At 49.3% G+C, this 21,245-nt stretch overlaps 7 protein-coding genes across 7 annotated transcripts; 4 read left to right on the forward strand and 3 right to left on the reverse strand.

Moving 5' to 3' along the window:
• Window positions 1–153: 153 nt before the first annotated feature.
• On the reverse strand, window positions 154–2,062 carry ATNIH1004_009803 (uncharacterized protein; the record flags this gene model as incomplete). Its single annotated transcript, XM_033574385.1, has 5 exons — window positions 154–429; window positions 498–637; window positions 698–763; window positions 815–1,795; window positions 1,870–2,062. The coding sequence occupies 5 exons, from the start codon at window positions 2,060–2,062 to the stop codon at window positions 154–156; spliced, it is 1,656 nt and encodes a 551-aa protein (XP_033422403.1).
• A 3,887-nt stretch (window positions 2,063–5,949) lies between these two features.
• ATNIH1004_009804 (uncharacterized protein) lies at window positions 5,950–6,576 on the reverse strand (the record flags this gene model as incomplete). Its single annotated transcript, XM_033574386.1, has 4 exons — window positions 5,950–6,305; window positions 6,365–6,390; window positions 6,476–6,489; window positions 6,568–6,576. The coding sequence occupies 4 exons, from the start codon at window positions 6,574–6,576 to the stop codon at window positions 5,950–5,952; spliced, it is 405 nt and encodes a 134-aa protein (XP_033422404.1).
• Window positions 6,577–7,083: 507 nt separating this feature from the next.
• Window positions 7,084–9,644, forward strand: SSL2 (TFIIH/NER complex ATPase/helicase subunit SSL2; the record flags this gene model as incomplete). Its single annotated transcript, XM_033574387.1, has 3 exons — window positions 7,084–7,094; window positions 7,151–7,251; window positions 7,315–9,644. The coding sequence occupies 3 exons, from the start codon at window positions 7,084–7,086 to the stop codon at window positions 9,642–9,644; spliced, it is 2,442 nt and encodes an 813-aa protein (XP_033422405.1).
• Window positions 9,645–10,628: 984 nt separating this feature from the next.
• On the forward strand, window positions 10,629–12,220 carry ATNIH1004_009806 (questin oxidase family protein; the record flags this gene model as incomplete). The annotated part of the gene is made up of 4 exons (XM_033574388.1): window positions 10,629–10,779; window positions 10,856–11,158; window positions 11,213–11,572; window positions 11,634–12,220. The coding sequence occupies 4 exons, from the start codon at window positions 10,629–10,631 to the stop codon at window positions 12,218–12,220; spliced, it is 1,401 nt and encodes a 466-aa protein (XP_033422406.1).
• A 276-nt stretch (window positions 12,221–12,496) lies between these two features.
• On the forward strand, window positions 12,497–13,945 carry ATNIH1004_009807 (uncharacterized protein; the record flags this gene model as incomplete). Its single annotated transcript, XM_033574389.1, has 1 exon — window positions 12,497–13,945. One exon carries the CDS (start codon window positions 12,497–12,499, stop codon window positions 13,943–13,945), a length of 1,449 nt encoding a protein of 482 aa, XP_033422407.1.
• A 1,037-nt stretch (window positions 13,946–14,982) lies between these two features.
• Window positions 14,983–16,366, forward strand: NPY1 (NAD(+) diphosphatase; the record flags this gene model as incomplete). Its single annotated transcript, XM_033574390.1, has 3 exons — window positions 14,983–15,079; window positions 15,143–15,589; window positions 15,693–16,366. The coding sequence occupies 3 exons, from the start codon at window positions 14,983–14,985 to the stop codon at window positions 16,364–16,366; spliced, it is 1,218 nt and encodes a 405-aa protein (XP_033422408.1).
• Window positions 16,367–16,668: 302 nt separating this feature from the next.
• ATNIH1004_009809 (uncharacterized protein) lies at window positions 16,669–20,777 on the reverse strand (the record flags this gene model as incomplete). Its single annotated transcript, XM_033574391.1, has 2 exons — window positions 16,669–20,313; window positions 20,379–20,777. 2 exons carry the CDS (start codon window positions 20,775–20,777, stop codon window positions 16,669–16,671), a joined length of 4,044 nt encoding a protein of 1,347 aa, XP_033422409.1.
• Window positions 20,778–21,245: the final 468 nt, after the last annotated feature.

Raw genomic sequence — 21,245 nt, forward strand, 5'->3', positions numbered from 1 at the left:
ATAAATCGGAGTAAATTGAGTCAAGATAGTTCAACGAGAGTACGAATTAAATAAAAGGAAAATGAAAGGCACTAGTTGGAAGACACATAGTGATACAGATGCACATCCGATTTCATTAGGATTGAGGCCATCCAGGTCCAAGTTACTTATTCTCTAGTGCTGCCACCCGTGGCGACGGTGCCGACGGTGGTCACGCAGGTGAAGGTTAGGAGCAGGAGCTGAAGGACTGGGAGTGGGGGTCCAGCTAGGAGTGGCAGATCCAGTCGAACTGGGGGGGCGAGGGGATTTCGAAGAGGGGGTAGCCGAGGAAGAAGGCACCGCGGTCGAAGAAGCAGAGGAAGTCTTTGAACCAGCAGCGGAAGTGGTAGACTGGTCTGCAGCCTTCGGTCCGAAGGGGAAGCACTTCTCATCAAGGGGTGCATCAATTTGCTGTTAATTAAAATAAATAAGATGAACCGATCTTCTCAGCATAAACTTGGCAAAGGGTGTAAACTTACTGCGATAGTTGTTTGCACTAATGGGTTCTGGGGATCATCGGCCTTCTGGACATATGCATCCAGGCTCACACTGGCCGAAGGAGAGAAAGCCACCCCAAAGATATGTTTATCACTATCATCGGAACATACGCCATTGGTTGCTGTACACAAGTCGGTTAGTGACATGGCTATTAAAGGGCACCGGTGAGGCTACTACTTACATTCAGAGAGCTTGAGAGTGGCTTGAACATTGGGCTTGAGCTCAATGCCGGCCTCCCATCCATATTCTGGGTACGGTCAGCGTATGCATTCTCCAGGTAGTTAATTTAAATTCTTACTGAAAACCTTGAGAGCGAGCTCAGCAGCAGCCTTGGCGTACACCTCCGCGGTAGCACTGATTTCGGCATCAACCGTTAAGGGAAGGGGCTTCACTTTCGGAGTCCATCCGTCCTGTTTCACTTTCGCATCCGTGATATCGAGCTCAAGCGACGCCGAATCATCAAACCCGACCGACACACCCGCAGAAACAGTTGCTTCTCCAGAAACATCACTGAGACCGTACCCTGCGCTTAACTTAAGCTGGGGTCCGATCTCAACAATGCTCTTGATCGAGATTCCAGCGAGTGGGACTGTAGCCAATTCGAATTCATCGCCAATCTCTTTTGAGAAGTTACCGCCGATTCCGATGGATGGCTTTATGTCAAGGCTCACACCGGAAGGCTTGAGGGTTACAGAGGCTGTCTTAAGCGAAGCCCAGTGGACTGCGATATGGAGGCCAATGTCAAAGGAGCCTTTGGTTCCACACGAGTCACAGCCTAAGTCGATGTGGAAGTCCGTGCTAGGGATAGGGATTTCTTTGCTGAAAGTAAGGTCATGGGAGAAGTCAATGTTGAAGTCCTTGTCGTAGCTAATGTCACCAAAGCCACGCTTTCCGTGGTCAGACGTTTGACCGATGGTGAGGTCGTAGCTTTGGAAAACTTCAGTCCACTCAGATGCCTTGCCAATTAGTTTAGCGGTTTGAGTATTTTTATCAAAATGGATTTCTGAAACGTGGAAAGGCATTCTCTGCTTGTTCCAACCGCAATGGCCACGACCGGCAATAACGACCAGACTATGGTTCTTGCTCTGGTTAATCCAGTTCCATGCTTGCTGAGCACGATCGAAAGAGGCCGGGTCAATGTAGTCAACCGCAAGGCTAGTCTGGGTACAGTTCACAGTGCGGAGCTTGTCCCGAAATTTCTCGATGTTAATAATGTTCAATTCCTCAGAATCGGATTTAACAGTAAACTTTGCAAGAGATGATTTGCCATCTTGGGAGGCTATACATAGACATTATCAGCTGGACGGACGAGATGAAAGTTAGCACGATTATACACGGAGCAAGATTACATACCACCCCAGTAGAGCGAGTCCGATGTCATGCGATCGAAGCCTGCATATGGCATTGCCTCGCGTTTCTGGAGAAAGGAGCCGTCTATGTGTTCAATCTCCTGCAGTTCGATCATCTTGGGGTGGCCGAGGACAGGCTGAGCGATTAAAGAAAGTAAAAGGCCGGAAGTCAGCCATGGCTGAAAGAAGTTCACCATCTTGAATGGAATAAAGCCAATTCTTCAACCAGGAAGAGTAATAGGCTTGAAAGGAGCGGATAGAGGTGAGCCTCCTGTGTTGTGTGATCGAGCGATCCTTTCTTGGGCCTTTTGGACCCTTTTAACATAAATCTCGTAGGGCCATAGCCTCGTAAGCCTTCCAGATCGATTCTCGCCCCCGACATCCAAACGGGTCCCTTAGCCAACAGGATGTTCCTGGTGCCGTTTAGTCCAGGAACGTCGAACCCTAAGATCTAAGCCTGCATCGCTCAGGGGGCTGAGATGATCCAAGGACTAAGAGACGGGATTTGTCGTATTCCTGCGGGTACTGGTCCACTGCAGCTAAGAGCGATGAGGCTCATTTTGAAATGGCCATTTGCGAGACTTCTCTCGCACTGGCTGTTCCTTCAAGGCCGTTGCGTGTGGTCATTTTCTAGAGTCAAGCTTGCGTTTTCCAACCTCCTAGGTAGCACCTGCTTCAATGCTTTAGCCATCAGAAATGGGGCATTGATTCCATGGAGACGGTTGTAACCCAATGTGCCCTATCAAAAATATCGGCCCCTTCTGAATTGGCATCATTTTGTCCCGGTTGCTGTTTCAGATAGTCCTCTCTCTCTTTTTTATTTTTATTTTTATTTTTGTTTGTTTTGCCCTGTGCTTACTGCACATCTCCTAGGTAGTGTGGATTAATTTGGCCCCAGAAAAGAGGGTCTAGAGCTCAACGTTTCGCCTAGCGCATATACGGAGTATGTAGTTGCATCTCAGTACTCCATGAGGTTTAAGGTAAGATGAGGTTCATAAAGGAAATTAAGCCCACATGGTAATATGGACCAGCCAGTTAGAGAATGGTGGAATATACTCTTAACAGGCGCAGTGGACTCCTAACAGGGTAAACCACCCTCTCTGGGGAAAGTCATCATCAGCCGTGCTTGCATCATGACTCTAGTCCGAGTTAGCTGGGAAATCGCTTTAGAACAAGCTCAAACTGCCCACGGTACTGTTATTCCTGAAACGCCCTAATGCAGGAACCACCCCCAGAAGGTCCTGGAATATGGAGAACAGATGGCAGGAAAGCATAGCCCGTAGCGTAGGGTTATACAAGACTGCCGTCAGTTCTGCACACAAAGCACTCCGGTAGGTCATTTGCCGCGCGAGCAGGTGGTAGACTGGTAGTCAACGATAGGTTGAGTTTGGTTGACATCGACTAAATTAGGCGCCGCCAAGATAGCGGCTCTTGGGGGCCAGGGGTCCAAACCCAAACTCCGGGGGCCAACATTCTGCACTGAAGATGGAAATCACCGTACGTGCAAGTGCAACAGCTGTAGGTGCCTCTACAACACCGCCTGCATATCCTGAATTCCATCAGAAGGGACGTCATATGGCTCTACTCCGTACATGAACAGATACACATAATAGTAGCTATATTGTTGACATGCGGGGGCTGTCTCCGCCATGCACCATTGTCAGGCCTCGGAGTCCGTTCTTCACCGACCTGGTGGATTGAATAATTACCGAATAAGCGAATTGCCCCTAAAAACCCTCCTCTTTGTGAGTGGCCGTCTGACAGGGGTTGGCCTTACTGTATTTAGTATCTTAGTGCTCACTTCCAGGGCCGATCAACAACTGATAGAGAAACAGAGGACAGTGACTGCTCCGTACACTGATCAGAGTAGTCGGCTAGTCTGATTCGAGTTATTATTAGGTTAAACACGGGACAGGCTCTGAGTCCGAATGATCAACGCTGGCGGAGTAGTTAACTAATAACTAACTGGGATGGGCTGTTTAGTCATTACGACCTCATCTGATCCGGGGGGCCTCAGGCCACTACTGGGCCAGAAAGGGGCATGCTCTAAGGGCTTACTCGATTGGGCGAGGAAATTGCCCGAGTAGGCAGGCAGTGCTGACCAGATGCCAATGCTCGTGGAATCCTTCGCTTTTGGCCCCAAGGATCGTTTTCAATAGTCTTCCTTTAATACTAAAATAATAATAAGGATGATCATAATATGTTAATAAATACTCCTTAAGAACATTAAATTTCTACTGAAGGACGTATGATTGCCCTTCTTCAATTCTTTATCAAGAAATCCCCGATATTTAAAGAGTGTCATTGTCTCCACTCCTTTCCCCTCAGTATAGAATGCTCCTTCTACTTACCCTCTCTTACCCTCATTTCTGTTTCCCTTGGACTCGCTCTTTCGTAGTTCCATTCTCTATATAGTTATCTATATACTTAACTTCTCTCAGATGATGTGCACCCGCCATAAGAACATGCTAAGTCCTCGACCAACCCCAACGATACTTCTTGACGACTTTAGCCCCACAGTTCTCTCCGCGTACCCGGAAATCGTGATCACGCCGATGGCGTGAGTCCATATGACCACCCCGGCACTTGGACTCCCAGTCCCTCAATCGCCCATGCACCCATCATATGGTTCACTTCCGTAACGTTGCCGATGTAGTTGTAGCCTAGAAGGCCGCCGGATGTGGGGATCGTACACTCGGTCCCTCCTATCGCACTCCGTACCCTACGTCGATCTCCTGCTGCAACACAGCCCAGAATGCATCAATTGACATGGTCATTGGATGAACAAGGTACGACTCGGATGATGTCTGGTTCCTGTATGCCATAACTACGCCTTTATTGATGCCGTCATCGAATGGTGGGCCACAGAAAACCCCCGCAGGCCTTCGCCCACAACTCATTGAACTCCACTGGTGATGCTATACAAATAGTCAGATATCAACCACAAGCTTGTAGACTACAAACGATCAATATCTTCCACTTCTGCATTCTTCCTGGTATAAGGACGGCACACTTCCGTCCAAGTTCCAATTAAAGTCTCACGCGTGAATCCCGTTCCCCGTCACCGAGTCCATTCATCCCGATCTCTCTGCACCGAAGTAATATCACATCAGCTCGACCCCTCTTTGTCAATCCATAGCGCATCATTACCGCCTCGTTCTCGGGCTAGTTTCCCTACGGCCATGTCTGTCGCCATTCAGCTCGTCCGTCCCACAATCCGTCGCTTCTCCGTGCGTCGTCCTCGTCCAGATACACGTACGTCCCGATTTGTTACCAGTTCCTGTCTCGTCTCCGCGGTAGTGCTTCCCTTTGTACCACCGGCTCTCGAAAGCTCCCGCGAGAAGAGTATGGGTTATCCTAATCATAACAAGTCAGTTATCTCCTGCATCCCAAGTATGGACCTCATTGGCTAACTGGTTGACGCTCTTCTATAGACCTCATCCCCCGCTTTGTTTCCATGCACGCTAGGTCTTTTTTAAAAACCTGCTACGATCGGACCCAATACCCAAATATGGCGACTTAGAAGCTCCCCGGATTCCATAATATATCTTTACTCACTTATTTTAATACCTATGTTCTGATGTCACCCTCCTGTGAGAGGTTCCAACCCGACCGTGGCATGCTGGCGCAAGCGCCCAGTAGCAGATTGGACCAAATGAGATGATACATGTTGCTTTGGACGGAGTTTGCAGACGTTGACGCACTTTCTGTTATTTATTTTCCCCTTTGATTTGGGCTGGCCCCCGGGAACGATTGTTTTGGAGAAACCGTATTCAGCGTCCGCTGTGACAATTGTGATTGAATCCGTCATGTGAACAAGAAATAATGAAAGACAATTCATGATAACATATATTTTTCTATGCCATTTGCAAGTACGTATACACAGCCCGTTCTAGTAAGTACCTCCACAGCCAAGCCGTAGGAATCCAAGGAGCAGACCAACACCAAAAGAGTATTGAACATATGTACAGAATCATATCACAGCAGCAGCAAGTAAGCAGGCAAGCATGCATATGACACCAATCAATCAATTTTTGCATTGTAATGCCACCCGACCCATGAAAAGATTTGCGAAGGATTTAGCTTAACTCAATCGATTGCCTCGAGGAGGTCGGAATGGCTGAGCAGCTTCATATTTCCCTTTTTGCGACACACGTTCTGCTTCGGAATCGGGCTCGTGACGAGTTGGGGCGGGATCACGGCTGGCCTCTGCGCTTGGGGAGGCGACATCATCGGTACCACTTTGGAACTGCGAAAAGTTGGCCCGTTTCTGGCTCGGAGAATCGGAGGGAGTGGGAGAGGGTTCGTTCAATCCGGATTGACGTCGATGCTGGGCTTCCAGAGCGGCCATCTGCGACTTGCGTTTCATTTCCGCTTCAAATCGCGTAGCACGGTCGGCGTTGATAGACTTCTTAGCAAAGTAGTAGGCTCCGCCACCAGCTGTTATCTCCGTTAGTTGCTTTGCTGCCTCAAACACATCTTGATTTTGTATTCCCTACCAACGCACAAAGCACCCCAGCCTACCCTGTTGGCACATGATGACTTATAGTCAGCAATCCATATCTTATATCGGCCGGAAACAGTGAAGCAAAGCGGTTTGCCCAACTCACCAGGTGGACCGAATCTAAGCGAGACAGGTGAAAGACGTTAGCAATACATGTCGCATACCATACCCAAACGGATGAGAAGCTTCGATACATACCGTATTCATTCTGGCTAGGAATGTTCAGCAATACTCAAGTCAGGGAGAAATAGCAACACTGGACAAATTCCACATCCAAACTACGTCAACGTTAAAAGCGGCTCCTCTTGCAGGCTGACCAATCATAGAGTATCGTTGTGCTCCGCGCCACCCGTGGCTGCCTCAGGCTGTTCGCCATTCCTTGTCGATCTCTCACGTCTCATTCATCTCTAACTCGTTGCACCTTTCCCTCCCCTCGTTGTTTCTTTCCCTACGTTGCTCTTCGCCTCTGTCCTGCCTTGCTCTTACCCATGCAAGCTTCGCGAGGCCTGGACGGCGTCACACAAAACTACAAATTACTCTCGAGTCACGCTCTACTGAGGCGCTGGTAGCCTTCTATCGGGGTCGTTGCACTCGCTCTTTGCCCGTCGTCGACGGTGCCACAGTATAATAGAGGATAGACTTCAGTCTCGATATAAACACAGAGGGAACGCTTTGTTATTATGCCGCCCCCCTAAACGCAAGGCCACCGACAGTATGGCTTTTCTGTACCTGGGTTTGGTGGATAGCAGGCTGACCTTCAGCTAGGCGGTCGGTCAAGTAGAGCTTCGAAGCGGGCAACTCCGGTGCCTGAGGTTCAGGATGTTGGTAGTAGTGACGAGTACTCGGACTACGAACAGGATGCGAAGGCCAACAGCCTGAAAGGTATTGTAGACTAATAATTTGGGAAAGGGTACCAAAGCTGCTGCTGACACTCCTTTCCTAAAGAGGTCGTGGACAAATTCTCCCTTGAGTCATTTAGCAATAAAAAGGACACTTCAATACAGAGGCAGGACCCGAATTTTGGTTATAAGGACTTCTCGTCGCTATCCTTGAAACCGGACCACGCGAACCGGCCCCTATGGATCGACCCTTTGAAAGGCACCATCACCTTGGAGAGTTTCTCTCCACTAGCCCCTCAAGCGCAGGACTTTTTGACCACTATTGCCGAGCCGCTATCGCGTCCGACCCATCTACACGAATATCGGCTCACCGGAAATAGCTTATATGCAGCTGTATCCGTCGGTCTCCTGCCTCAGGATATCATCAACTTCCTTGATCGGTTGACGAAAACGCCGCTTCCGGATACGATCAAATCCTTCATCATCGACTTTACAAAGTCTTACGGGAAAATTAAGGTCGTTCTGAAACACAATCGCTTTTTCGTCGAGAGCACGGATCCAGCCATGCTTCAGATGCTTCTCCAGGACGAGGTCATCGGGCCTCAGAGGCTACAAGGGAGCGAGGGAATCATCCAGCAAGCAGCCCCGAAAATGAGCGGTCTTGTCATTCCTGGTACGAAGGATGCGGCAGGAGTGAGGCAGACATCCGATCAGAAGGTGGCGGACGATGCCAGAGGGGAAGGCCACCAGGAGGACGATCTCCTCTTAGCTATCCGCGATGATGACGACGATGATGAGCAGGCCCAGGTCCACAGTTTTGAGATTCCCAACGAAGCAGTGGAGGCGGTTAAAGCACGCTGTCAGGCCATGGGTTGCCCGGCATTGGAGGAGTATGACTTCCGAAACGACGACATCAATCCCACATTAGATATCGATTTGAAACCGAATGCCCGGATCCGAAGCTACCAGGAGAAAAGCTTGAGTAAAATGTTCGGCAACGGACGTGCCAAAAGTGGCATTATTGTCCTTCCCTGTGGTGCGGGGAAGACTTTGGTCGGTATCACCGCTGCATGCACGATCAAAAAAGGAACTATCATCCTTTGCACCAGCTCCATGTCCGTAGTGCAATGGAGGAACGAGTTTCTGCGATGGTCGAACATCGACCCTGGTGACATTGCGATTTTCACGTCAGACAATAAAGAGAAATTCCGCCGGTCGACTGGTATTATTGTATCTACGTACTCCATGGTTTCACAGACCAGGGCCCGATCTCACGACGCACAGAAGATGATGGATTGGATCCAATCACGGGAATGGGGTCTCATGATTCTTGACGAGGTCCACGTGGTGCCAGCATCCATGTTCCGAAAGGTCACTTCTGCCATCGCAACGCAGAGCAAGCTCGGTTTGACTGCGACATTGCTTCGTGAAGATGACAAGATCAAGGATTTGAACTTCCTGATTGGCCCCAAGTTGTACGAGGCCAACTGGATGGAGCTGGCCGAACAAGGGCACATTGCTAAGGTCCAGTGCGCCGAGGTATGGTGTCCAATGACGACGGAATTCTATTCTGAATACATGAGGGAGAAATCCCGGAAGGCTGCCCTTCTTTACATCATGAACCCACGCAAGTTCCAAGCCTGTCAGTTCCTTATCGATTACCACGAGAAACGAGGGGACAAAGTCATTGTGTTCTCGGACAATGTTTATGCCCTTGAACGGTATGCGCTGAAGCTAAATAAGGCCTATATCTACGGAGGAACTCCGCAGAACGAGCGCATGCGCATTCTGGAGAACTTCCAACACAACGAACAAGTCAACACCATCTTCCTGTCCAAGATCGGAGATACTTCTCTCGACTTGCCTGAGGCCACCTGTCTAATCCAAATCTCGTCTCACTATGGCTCTCGTCGTCAAGAAGCGCAACGACTCGGCCGTATTCTACGGGCGAAGCGCCGAAATGACGAGGGCTTCAATGCATTCTTTTACTCGCTTGTGTCGAAGGATACAGACGAAATGTTCTACTCCTCCAAACGGCAAGCGTTCCTCGTCGACCAGGGTTACGCATTCAAGGTGATCACCCACCTGCAGGGCATAGAGAACTTGAAAGGTCTCGCATATGCAACGCCGGGAGAGCGCCGGGAGCTATTGCAAGAAGTCATGCTGCAGAATGAGACGTCGGCCGAAGTGGAGAACGTCACCGATGATCTATTCTCGGAGCGAAGCGGAGGCGCCAGAGGCAAGGGTAAAGGAGCTGTAAAACGCAGCGCGGCCACCCTGAGTGGATTGGCCGGTGGCGAGGATATGGCGTATATCGAGTACAACAAGAGCAGGAACAAACAGTTGAAGGACAAGACGGGCCACCATCCACTGTTCCGAAAACTGGAGCGGGAGCGCTTAAAACGGAAGAAGGAGATGCAGGACTTTATCCGTTGACAGAACGATTGGACTTGGGAGTTCAGTCTACCTTGGGCTTTGGTTTTAAAAAGAATATAATGAAACATACATACCCTTGAATTTCAACATCCAACAAATTGAAACATAGACAGGATCTATTGGCTTTCCAGCAGTCGGGGTCTTGATGCATATGGCTGTGTTGATATTCATAAATTGGTAACAGAGATATGTTTCCCTTATTTTGGCCACTTATTGTAGCTGGTTGGGATGGACCGAGATAGTAAATAAGTCGAAAATATACATCGTCCGACTTGCATCAATTCAACGGTCTCGAACTCCGTGTTACTAATGTTCTTTGCATCTAATACCATTAATTGTGCCATTTGAATACCGACCATAGCTGTTCTCGATGTCCCGATTCCCCAAAATAAGCTCGATATGTAAGCAGGAGGGTCTTGACGCTAGCTCCGGTCGAGCTGTTCTTCAGAATTACTAACAGACAAACCTCATTTGCAGGTCCAGACTTCGAAATGAAACGTAGAAAGATGCGCTGACCATACATATCATTCTCGTCCACGGAGTTCGCGAAGCACCGAAGTCCGAGTCGAGCGGAGTCAAGTCGAATCCACTCCAGTCGCGTCGCACATGTGTTGCCATTTACCCCCGCAGAGGAATTGATGGGATCATAAATAAGTAGTACTCTGCAGATAGGTGCTGTACACCTGGGAGGGTGTGGTGCTAAAACCTCATCTTTTCATGCTTCGGACTCGTGGGGGTTCTGCGTTTGTGAGCATTTGTCGCAATAGTATCACTGGTTTCTTTGGATCGAGATCGATTCTATCAAGACGTATCGATTCTTGGGGCTTAAAGGGTTTACATGTGAAGTATACCGGTCTCCTTTCGACTGCCTGGGGCATCCTCCCTCAAATTCATTCGTCCGTTACGTTCAGTACGCGACCTTCGGCGTCCGGATATCCATTTAAAGATTCTGTGTACCATCCTGGAGCTGGTCGACCACGCAAAATGGCTACCGCAAGGAAGATCCTACTATCACCGTCGGATTCGGGCGTATTCTCGTCTGGAATAAGGGAGGATTCTGCACGGACGGCGAACGAGGTGCTACAGGAAGATCTGGAGAAGCATCATGTATATTTCAATGATATGGGATTTCACAGTAGGTGATACTTTTCTATATCTGAGTTGACCATTGTCCATTATCCTGGGAAACATTGACTATAGAACCTCTGTAGACCATATCGTCCATCATGTCCTGACTATTTTCGCCCTGGGAGCGTCTCCCGAGGAAATAAAAGCTGCCTATAACAAAGACAAGAGCTATCAAAGGCCCGCCTTACCAGCCGATCAAACGGTAATACAGTCGCTGTATGATAAGGCAGAGTTTCAGAAATGCCTCGGGAGACATAAGAACTACCCCAATTTTCTGGCTTACTTCCAGCAGGAAATGGAAAGGAAAGGAGTGGAAAACGTTATCAACGAGTACTTGTTCTCTGGAGATGAGCTCGCGGAAAACTTGCTGAGCCGGCTATTTGGAGGTATATCACACAACTTCGCATCCACCTTTGTGATATCAATCTTAATCTACTTAGGTCTCCTTCATCCCTTGATCCACCTGGGATTTGGGATCGAGTTCGATCAACCCGCAATTATAGCAGAAGCGCTTGCCCAAACAGCGATTCATGAGGACTGGATGAGTCCAATGTTCCTCTGGCCAGCCGAAAAGGCCGCCGGGGGTATTGGCAAACCAGGAAAGAAAACCATGGTCCAAATCCTGGAGGAAATGCGTGCGAATAAAAAGTTGGCCAGCTCCGCCCATTTCAACGATGCTAATAAAATGAGGGATGGAGTTCTCCAACGAGCCCCAGAGGAAATGATCCGATATGCCGCAGAGTTCACGGTTTCGAGCGATCAGTTGGAAGAAAAACTAGTGGAGATGATCGACACCGTCGGTAAGGAGGAATCGGAGCATGCATTGTACTTGAATACGGATGAGCATTAACAATCATGCAGCGTATTATACTAGCACTGCTCAACGGCCCTCAAAGGAGATTAAGTTTGATTTCTTCTTCATACACTGTCTAAACTCGTCCATCTTCTTCTCCAAAATTATAACCCTTCCGTTCTTGAGCATCCAAACCAGACTACGCCTCCTGGAATGGAAGGGACGCATGGACCTCTTGCTCTATGTATCTCGTGGAGCTCCTGACCTTCTGATGGATGAAGTAACGACATATCCTGCTTCAAGAACCTGGAGGACCATTTTTGAGCATTGCAATGTGCACCCTGGGGATGATGGACATCTGCCGAAACTGGCGAGAGCCTTAGCCCATGGGGAAAATGCGTGCCGTAGCTTCGAAGCTCAGGCGAAAGAGAAAGGGCACATGATTACGGGTGATATGTGGCTTAAGATCGGCAACATGGGTAAGCTGAGCCCGATTGAAATGCTCACATACTTACGTATGTCGACGGAACTGATCATTTGGGTCTTCTATCTTCTAGTTATGGATTCGACATCGGACCAGCAGCCACTGTGGGTCCGCTCAACGGGTTTTGCTGAAGCATGGGCGGGATTCAGGGACCGACAGCATCGCCTGTGAGGAGAAATTGCTAAGACCACGAAGCATGGCGATCTTGCCGAGAAGGAAGGATGGACATGGTCTTTTGGCCTGTATTTAACGTAGATAAATTGGAAGGTCATGGAAGAATATGATGTGTATGCAGTGTCTGCACTCCATCCTCAAAAAGGCTCAAAGCCAAGGCTCACGTGGCGATTACCCAAGTGGGGCGAGATCCCCAACAGCTTCATTTATCGCCGCCACGCCAAGGCTATACTTCTTCTTTCCTGCAAGCATTTTGTCGCTCTTGATCACACCATGGCAGGCGACGACGACCAGAACCAGCACCATCACAACAACACCGCTCGCGTCTGGCCCGATGACGACAACCCGTTCGACGCTTTCCGTAGATTCGCCGACGAGCAGGTCGCGTCTATGCTGCAGTCCGTCGTGGGCCTACCGTCCATGGTAAACCCCCCATCCTCTGGCCAGTGGTCTGTTTTTACAGATGATCCCTGTTATGCGCGAGACTCCAACTACCGCCAAAGGCAGAACGATGATGCTACCGGAAATGGCGAACAGCCCTCCGGCTCTGGTGCCGCGAACGATGCGGCCAATAATCCCCCTTGCCGGTCGGAGAACCATTGGCGTACCCATCGGTTTAGGCGACATGAGGTCTCTGATATCGATTCCTTCGTCGACTCTTTCTTTGACAAATTCTGGTTTGATGATCGCTTCTCCCGCTTCTTTCACCCCTACCAGCGTCCCATGTTCTCCAGCGTGATACGGGACGAGCCCCACGCTTGGCCCGTCACCTATCTCATGTTCAGCCCTTACTCGCCTCTGCACCTAGAGCGTCAGGCACAATATCGGTCTCACCGAGATAGAGGATTGTTTTCATCGCTCATGTCGTCCTTGAAACCCTCTTCTGACAGTGATCAGTCAGAACCGCAGTGGAGAGAGGCGTTTGAGGATCTTCTACGACTCGAGAATGGAAAGCCCGTGCTTGATCGCAGCCCAACAGATATTAGCAAACAGGAATCCGGAAAGGAGTGGCTGCAGGGCTTGGTGAAACGGGGTAGCTTGGGAGACCGGTGGGCGTACGTTCCTGGCACGGATGGTCGCAGTTGGTCTACTATTATGTTCGGTGGCTCTAGCTCCAAAGAGGATGACCACAAACAACTGGAGAATGAGGATTTGGATAACAACGTGAAGGCCGAGTTCAGCTGGGATTTCAAGGAACCCGAATCGGTGACAGAGCTGGACATTTACGACCGCTTCCTTAACGACATCGAAGCTCGTGGACGCGAATTCTTTAGAGCCCGTGACAGCCCTCTTCTTCGTCTATTGCTTGAAGACAGACAGGGAGCGAAGGACAACCATACTCCGTCACAAATAGAGAGCCGCCATGAAGATACGGACAATTGGTTGGAGCTGGTCTCTGGCGGACAGACGAATCCTGTTCCAGATACTGCTCCAGCAACAGAGCAATCCACGAGTAATCAGTCTGCCATAGTTGAGACATCAACAGCAGAGCAACAACCTTACGTTATATCTAAAAAGTCCACAACACAGCGTGTTCGACTTGCCGACGGCTCGATTCAAACGAAAACCATCAAAACGAAGCGCTTTTCCGACGGCTATGAAGAAAGCAACGAATCTGTCGAGGTTGTCAATCCTTCGCAACACAACCGCGTTCCTGCCGATCAAGAAAATGAACCTGCACCCGATCAGAATAAGAGTGGCTGGTTTTGGAAGGGAAATTAAAATTACACCAAAAACAGATTTATTGACCTACCTCTGATCATCCTTTCCGCCTGCGTTCTCTCTTTGTCTTATATCAACTGGGTCAAGTTTATCTCTCCGTTGGATTTCCGTCTCTGAAGCTTTAGCGTTGATTCATGTTCATGCTCCATATCATTCGTCTGTTCTACTGTCACTGTTCAATATAACACGATGCTCAACCTACGAGCTGTTCCTTATTATCTGGGCTTGTGTTGCCCGTCCGACTGAAATATTCCATGTATCTTATTGTGTCCGATGTTATTTCAGTTTGCAATGACTCATACCGTTCTACCACTGTTGTCACTATTTTCTGTATCTCATATTCCAAACATCTGAACTAGAACCCAGACATAATAAATCTAACTAGCCCCGTCAAATTTCATACAGTGATAACAAAGAGCAGCTACAGCTTCCACACTCTTCTTCTGCTCCTTCCCGGCGGCCCATCCTTTCGACTCCCAGTACGGAGTATTTAACACTACCTGTTAAGACAAAACTATTCGACCAACTGAAGAGCCCAGGCTTCTAGTGAAGCCAATATAGTCTCATAGTAGGAAATCTCAACATTATCTTCCATTTTCTTGTAGGCATGGAAACGAGGGATCTGCCATGTTCCTTATGCCCCACGAAGCACCGGGAATATACCCAGATGGAAGATACATACTGATTAGAAATTCGATGCCACCCAATACAATTCCAGGGGTATTGAAGCCTGAAGGATAAGGCATTGACATTGAAGCAGGGCGGTCACGTGTGTGGGGAGTTCCATGTCCTGCCCCGCGTTTGTCACGGTATTACCGTAGGGGTAGACACTTGCTTCCTGCCGATTCTTAATTCCGGTATCCGGATTACGCGATCGACCTCGGCGAGAAAGGCGGCTGATTAATCCATCCTTATCGGGGAGGGCGACGAAGCGAGCCGAGGAATAGAATCAACTCTCTCCTCTTCAGTATAGAGTATCCGTATATTTTTCTCATTTCTTTCGAATCCCGCCGGACACCCTCCTTCTCCTTTGCATGATGAGTAATCAACCGCAACTGCCCACGCCTGCACATACGCAAGCTGAGTCAATGCTGTCCCGACAGTTTGGACGAGAGACGGTGAATTACTTCTCTAGTAATTTGAACCACTCCCTGTCAGGTATCTGATGATGTTTAGAATCGACTGACCCTGCTGAAGGCTCTCCTTTGAACCGCCTCTCTTTCCTGCGCGCCGACCATCCCTTTCTGTCGGCCGCCCTGAAGCACCCTTCTACACGCTTCGTAATCCTGAAGGATCTGGCTCCCCTTACGAAGTCACCGGCTGAATTGTACTGTGTGCAATACGAGGAGGTGCAGAAGCTGGTGCCGGTAACGATTTACGATAAATCCGAGGAGGAAATCATCAAGGAATATGACTCGCGGAGAACCAGCCCGCAGTTAGTATTTCTGGGTTTGGATGAGAGTTGTAAGCAGGGCGGTCTTTCCTGGAAAATCTACACCGGAGCACCTTATTTCGCGCTAGATGTCACCCCGAAGGGCAGTGAAGAGCAACAAGCCAATGCCAAAGATGTGCTTAGTGCCCTTGAGGCCAAGGAATTGAGCTTTCTCCAGGCGAGGGTGGCTATGACCTTCTCGGCGGATGAAGGTAATTCTCTTCTTTATTGTCCCTAGCTCAGCGTGTTGAAGTATCAGGGGCTTTGCTGACATTCTCAAAGCCGCCATCTATGCTCAGGCTCGTGCGCTGATAGACTGGAACACTCGGAACACTTTCTGTGGTACCTGCGGCCACCCCACGGTCTCTGTGAATTCGGGCACGAAACGAGCATGCCCTCCCATAGATGCTGCGCGTATCGCTGAAGGAAAGCCAGCCGAGCGACCTGCGTGCAACACACGCACTACCCTCTCAAATCTGTCCTTCCCGCGTACCGACCCGACCATCATCGTGGCTGTTATTTCTACTGATGCCAAGCGCATCCTGCTTGGTCGCTCTAAACGTTTCCCGCCGAACTGGTATTCGACGTTGGCTGGGTTCGTCGAGCCAGCGGAGTCGGTCGAAGACGCTGTTCGGAGAGAAGTATGGGAAGAGGCGGGCGTGACGCTTTCGCGTGTTATCATCCATTCCTCGCAACCTTGGCCATATCCTGCCAACCTGATGATCGGGGCAATCGCGCAGGTCAGCGATCCCGCGCATGAAAAGATCAGCCTAGAACATGATCCCGAGTTGGAGGATGCCAAATGGTTCGATGTTCAAGAAGTCGAAGAGGCTTTAAGGGTGGGGACCAGTTCTTTGGGAGAGAAAGCTGGCCCTGACTATAAAGAAGGCGGGCTGCGATTACCACCACCAACCGCCATTGCCAATCAGTTGATCAGAGCAGCTACCAATATAGATCTGTTCGCGGGGGATAATAATTCGAAAATGTAAAGATTCCAACCGTCTTTGCATGTGTGTTTTGGGAGTCTGCCTGCTCGATCCGGCTATTTCCCCTTATGTATAGACTTCTTCGTAGATGGTCCGTTCCATAGACTGTGGCATGATGTGGTTAGTGATTGAAATATCTGAGTACTACAGACAGAGGTATCTATCTATTCATAGAACGAAAGAAGCACGTCATTGCAGCAGCTTCTTGCTGAGCTAGTCAGCATTCTACAAGATTGAAAGCGGCAAGTAGATGTATAAAATCACATCTGAGTAAATCGGGTATAAATTCCGGCCGTCAATCGAACTTAGTGATTTGCATACACAGTCCCATCCCTAAGCTCATGTATGCTTTCTCTACCAGACGGCGAGCCGACCTCGGTATATCTCCTTCCGTCTCTCAACTGATGAATCGTGATCCGGCGGTGGGACTTCCTGTTCCGCCGTGAGCTCAGGCTTGACATTGATGGCTCGCCACGTTCACCATCACGTTGTGTCGAGTCAAAACTCCCCGAGTCGCTAAGTGCCACACTACTGGCGGGCGTGCCTTCTCGGCTAGCTCTCTCGATAGATGCTTGCAGTTCAGCGTCTGCTACCATTGCTACGCCGTCTTCTTGATACCATTGTCGCAGGTTTGTAGCATAGGCTTGCTCTTCATCCCCGTATTCTACCGGCGGTCCATCAACTTGGCCCTTGCTCTTGGAACCACTGAAAACCACCCAGGCGCTGGTATTCTGGCTAACGAGTATCATCGCGTGGTTGAAACTATTGACCTTGAAATTCCGTAAAAGAATAGAATCGCCTTCGTCTACAGTAGGAAGTGCTGCTTTGAAAGGTCGGAATATTTGGGCACAATAGGTAGTACCAGCCATTGACGGATCGGTCAGTCGGAGGGTTAATATGTAATCCTTCTTTCCTGAAGAGGCCCGGGTGATAGGACGTACTTCCGATGCAACGGAAATACTATCAATTGTAGCGTTGTAATGATCAACAAGTGTAGCAAGGGGAGCAAAGTATGAGAGCTTGCTGCGTAAGCCTGGATGATGGCGGTCTATACCAACTAGGCGATCACTGTCCAAAGTGCCTCCATCGTCATCACCAAGGGCAATTTTTCCCTGCAAGGCTTTGGATTCCTCAGAGCTAGAGTGCTCTTTGAGGGTCGAAAATGACACCTCCACTCTAACTGACTCTTCCTCTGATGCAACACTGGAGGCTGATCGAGGGCCAAAGTCCTGGACAGCAGCTGTTTCCTCCTTATCTATTTCTGCAGATGTAAAAGTTTCTGCGTGTTCTATAGGCAACATTTCGCCTTCACCTTGCAAAGCGCTTCGTTCTTGAGTCAGCTCCGGGGTGGGTAGCCATGCAACTGCGTCTATAGAAGAAACGTGTATTGGAGATGCAGCGCCATCAAGAATCAAGCCACAATAACCTCTCTGCCCAGGTTCGGAGACATGGGCTAACACTTCTCTAGTTTCTGACGGTCGGCCGTCTTGACCATTATCTGGGGAAATGCTAGTTGTGGCCATTGCCTGAGCAGAGCTTGAGTTGTATAGCTCAGGATCAATCGCCAGATCCGCGTGATGCAAGGAAACTCCGGAGTCAGCATGAGGGCCTTCACTACTTTGTAAGACATGCAAGGCACGATCCAAAGAATCCTGGGGCAGAACTGGTAGAGATGCAGCATCCTTTTCTGGAAGCTCATCAACATCAGAGCCACCGGCATAGTGGATGTCTGATGCAGGAAAGAATGCTTCATTTGGACTTTCATCTTCTTTCGCTTGCCTGCCCTGGATTTGGTCATCTCGAGCATTCTCGTAGTCCAGCTCTCGAATTTCCACCGATTGTTCTTTTCTTGGCTCACATATTGCCTGTTCAAATTGGACAGCTTCATTCTCTATCCGTTCAGATCCTACCCCTTCGAACTCACCAACTTCATGTTCTCCTTGTTCATGTTCTGACAGCTCATTGTCGAAATGGTCAACTGGTATCATTTTGCCCTTCATATCCTCATCACTAACTCGATCGTCCTCTGAACGCTCCTCTTCAGAGTCTTCTTCTTCTGACCACTCTTCAGAGTAATTTTTTGACAGCCGCCGTTCTCTTCTCTCGGCTGCTTTCGGTTCATCCTGCATTATCTGCAACTCAGGATGGAATTCCGCTTCGGGCCGTTTTTCATCCTCTGAGACCATCGAGCTTTCGTCAGAAGTGAAGCCTTCGCTTCCTAACGACGGAGACGACATTGACTCTCGTTCGTTGGTAGGGGGTCCTACTCGTACTCCAACATCGCGTGCATGAGAGCTAGGAGGCGCTTCATCCTCACTCTCACTATCTAAGACAATGACTTCGGGTTCCGAAGTTTTGGGGGCGAGTTGGGGCTGAGTAGGAGAGCCGACACTCATCGAATCGGACTCAATTTCCGACTCGCGATCCCCTCCATAGTATTCATTCTCAGCAAAGCTCTCTACATCTTCTTCCCCTTCTGATTCCTCCCTTTCATATCTCTCTTCACTCGAGACCTCGCCCTCGCTTTCTTCCGGCTGAGAATTATAATCATAAACCTGTGCTGGGATACCTGTTTTCCCATCTGGTAAGCTCTCTCCACGCCCATAAAAGTCATATTCAATAATGTCGGAGCTGTCAGCAGTGCTAGAATCTCCAGAAATGGACTCCGGTTCAGCACGATCTCCATCCCGCGCACTTATTTCCAACTGGTTTTGCCCGTGTACTTCGGTTACCATGTGCGCCCTTTCATGTCTTTCTAAAGCTTCTCGTGCCCGAAGGCCACTTTGAATGGATTCGGCACCGTGGTCTTCTGTTTTTTCCATCTTAGGCATTTCTAAAAACCCACCAAGCCCGGGATGTTCTGCTTCTGCTGGAAGATTGCTGGAAATGTATATGGGCTGTTGATCTTCCTGAACGCACGTAACTGTGATTCTTGCAACTTCATCAAGTTGCATATTGGTCATTGCGGCGGTAGATGCGGAAGGAGATGGAGCGGACAATACATGGTCGATGATAGTGTCAGGCAAGCCTGACCTCGATTCCGCTAACCATGTTGTTTGACTGTCTGTCCCCAAAATTGAGTCGGTGTGTTCATCTTCCTTCGTTTCCGAAATGCTAAGCAGTGCATCGGAACTCTCATGTCCCAACCTTCCGACCTTCTGTGTCAATGACGTAGTGACCGCCTTGGATTCAAACTGCGGCGTGTCCGTGAAATAACCTTGTTGACCAGTCGATGTCGTTACTAGTGGAGAAGGGATGGGGAGCCCAGGGGATGGAATAGGATGCAGACGCGGTGTATCCGTCGGAAGATGGGAATGATGAGGGTTGGTATGCTGTTTAATGTCCTGGCCAAAAATTCCGGGTCGTCGAACAGTAAAGGGTTGGAGAAATTGGCCACTATCCTCTATTTTCTCTGGAACATTTGTCAGCTCTGGGGATACCTGTGCTGTGGAATTATCCACTTCAATAGCTTTAGCTGTATCCAAAGAGCTCTTTTGGCCCAAAGCATCGCTCGACACCTCCGAAGGGTTCTCGGAGACCGACGTTTGCTCCATCTCCGCCTCCTCATCTTCATCCTCATCAAATATATGTGACCAATCGAACGGTACGTCCTTGTCGCCCGGGCTTTCGGGCTCGTCAATTAAACGCCAGTCACTGCTTCTCATACTAAAACGTGGTCTTTTTCTCCCTTTACCCGGTACAAATCCATCGTCCTCGGCAAAGGGGTCGAACGCGGAATCAACTAGACCCCCAAATGAAGTGCGCGACCTCCCCACAAATGCTGGGGATTGCCATGACCCTAAGCCCCCTGCAGTATCAGGTCGCTCAAGTTGAATATTGCCATTGGTCGATGGTGTAGCCGGAGCGGCTGTTGCAACGTCGGTGCTATGCGGTGGTGATGAAGGAGGGTTAACTTTCACGGTCAACACGTGTTTCGAGGATTGTAAGATCTAAGCCATTATCTATCAGTGGATTGTCCAATTGATTTGAGACCTCAGTTTGCTAGGAGAATCACCTCGAAAAATACGCAATCGTCAAAATGTACGTCCCACGGCAAATATTTACCCGGCGTCTGAGTCGCTGCTTCACTAGTCACAAACCTCGACCCCAGTAATTTAAGATACACCTCGTCGCCAATCCCGATCCTCGACTTTGCTACGTCCTCGGCGACGCGTCCATGAAAGAGGACTTTCACTTGTCCGTTAGAGGGACGTAAACGGACATCGGGCTCGGATAATAGCAGGCCAAGTGACTTGCTGGAGGATGAATAAGGCCATAAAAGAGTAACTATTGCGTGAATGGAGGCCTCTGACAGATGTTTGGCCGTTGGGGAGAGCTGTGCGATGGGGATGCGAGCTGAACGCAAGGGTTCAGTGATCTGAGGCTGCTCGTCGTCGTCCATCGCTGCGGCCATTAATCGGTACACGATTTCCACCTTTTCTCGATTACAGGCTCTGCATTTTTTTTCTGGGTCCCTTGCGACACTGCGCCCTACGTCGTAAACACCGAGGGTGGACGGGCAGAGCTGGATGACTTTAAAGATGCGCACGACAGAAGGAAAGAAAGCTTGTTTGGCCCGGCGACTTTTCGGCGGGTATCACGGGGTCCAGTATCGTATCGTATCAGTAGCACAATCCTCCCCACATTCACCCAGAAACCGTGGGAGCAACGGTGTAACAGCAGAACCGTGGTAATATATCAACTCAATTCTTATCAAAAGCCTCTAGAAAGAGCTCTCTTACGGATGACCCTACAAATTTAATGGAATATTTTACGTTGTCCCCGTTCTAGAAGCCGACAGACAGATCATCTGCATACTAATAATAGTACTAATCAATCTTCCCCGGAATTACAACACCGACACCTTCCTACAACTTCATGA

The sequence above is a fragment of the Aspergillus tanneri genome (genome assembly GCF_003426965.1).
Source record: "Aspergillus tanneri strain NIH1004 chromosome Unknown AapTan_5_pilon_pilon_pilon, whole genome shotgun sequence".
In the NCBI taxonomy this organism is placed as follows: domain Eukaryota; kingdom Fungi; phylum Ascomycota; class Eurotiomycetes; order Eurotiales; family Aspergillaceae; genus Aspergillus; species Aspergillus tanneri.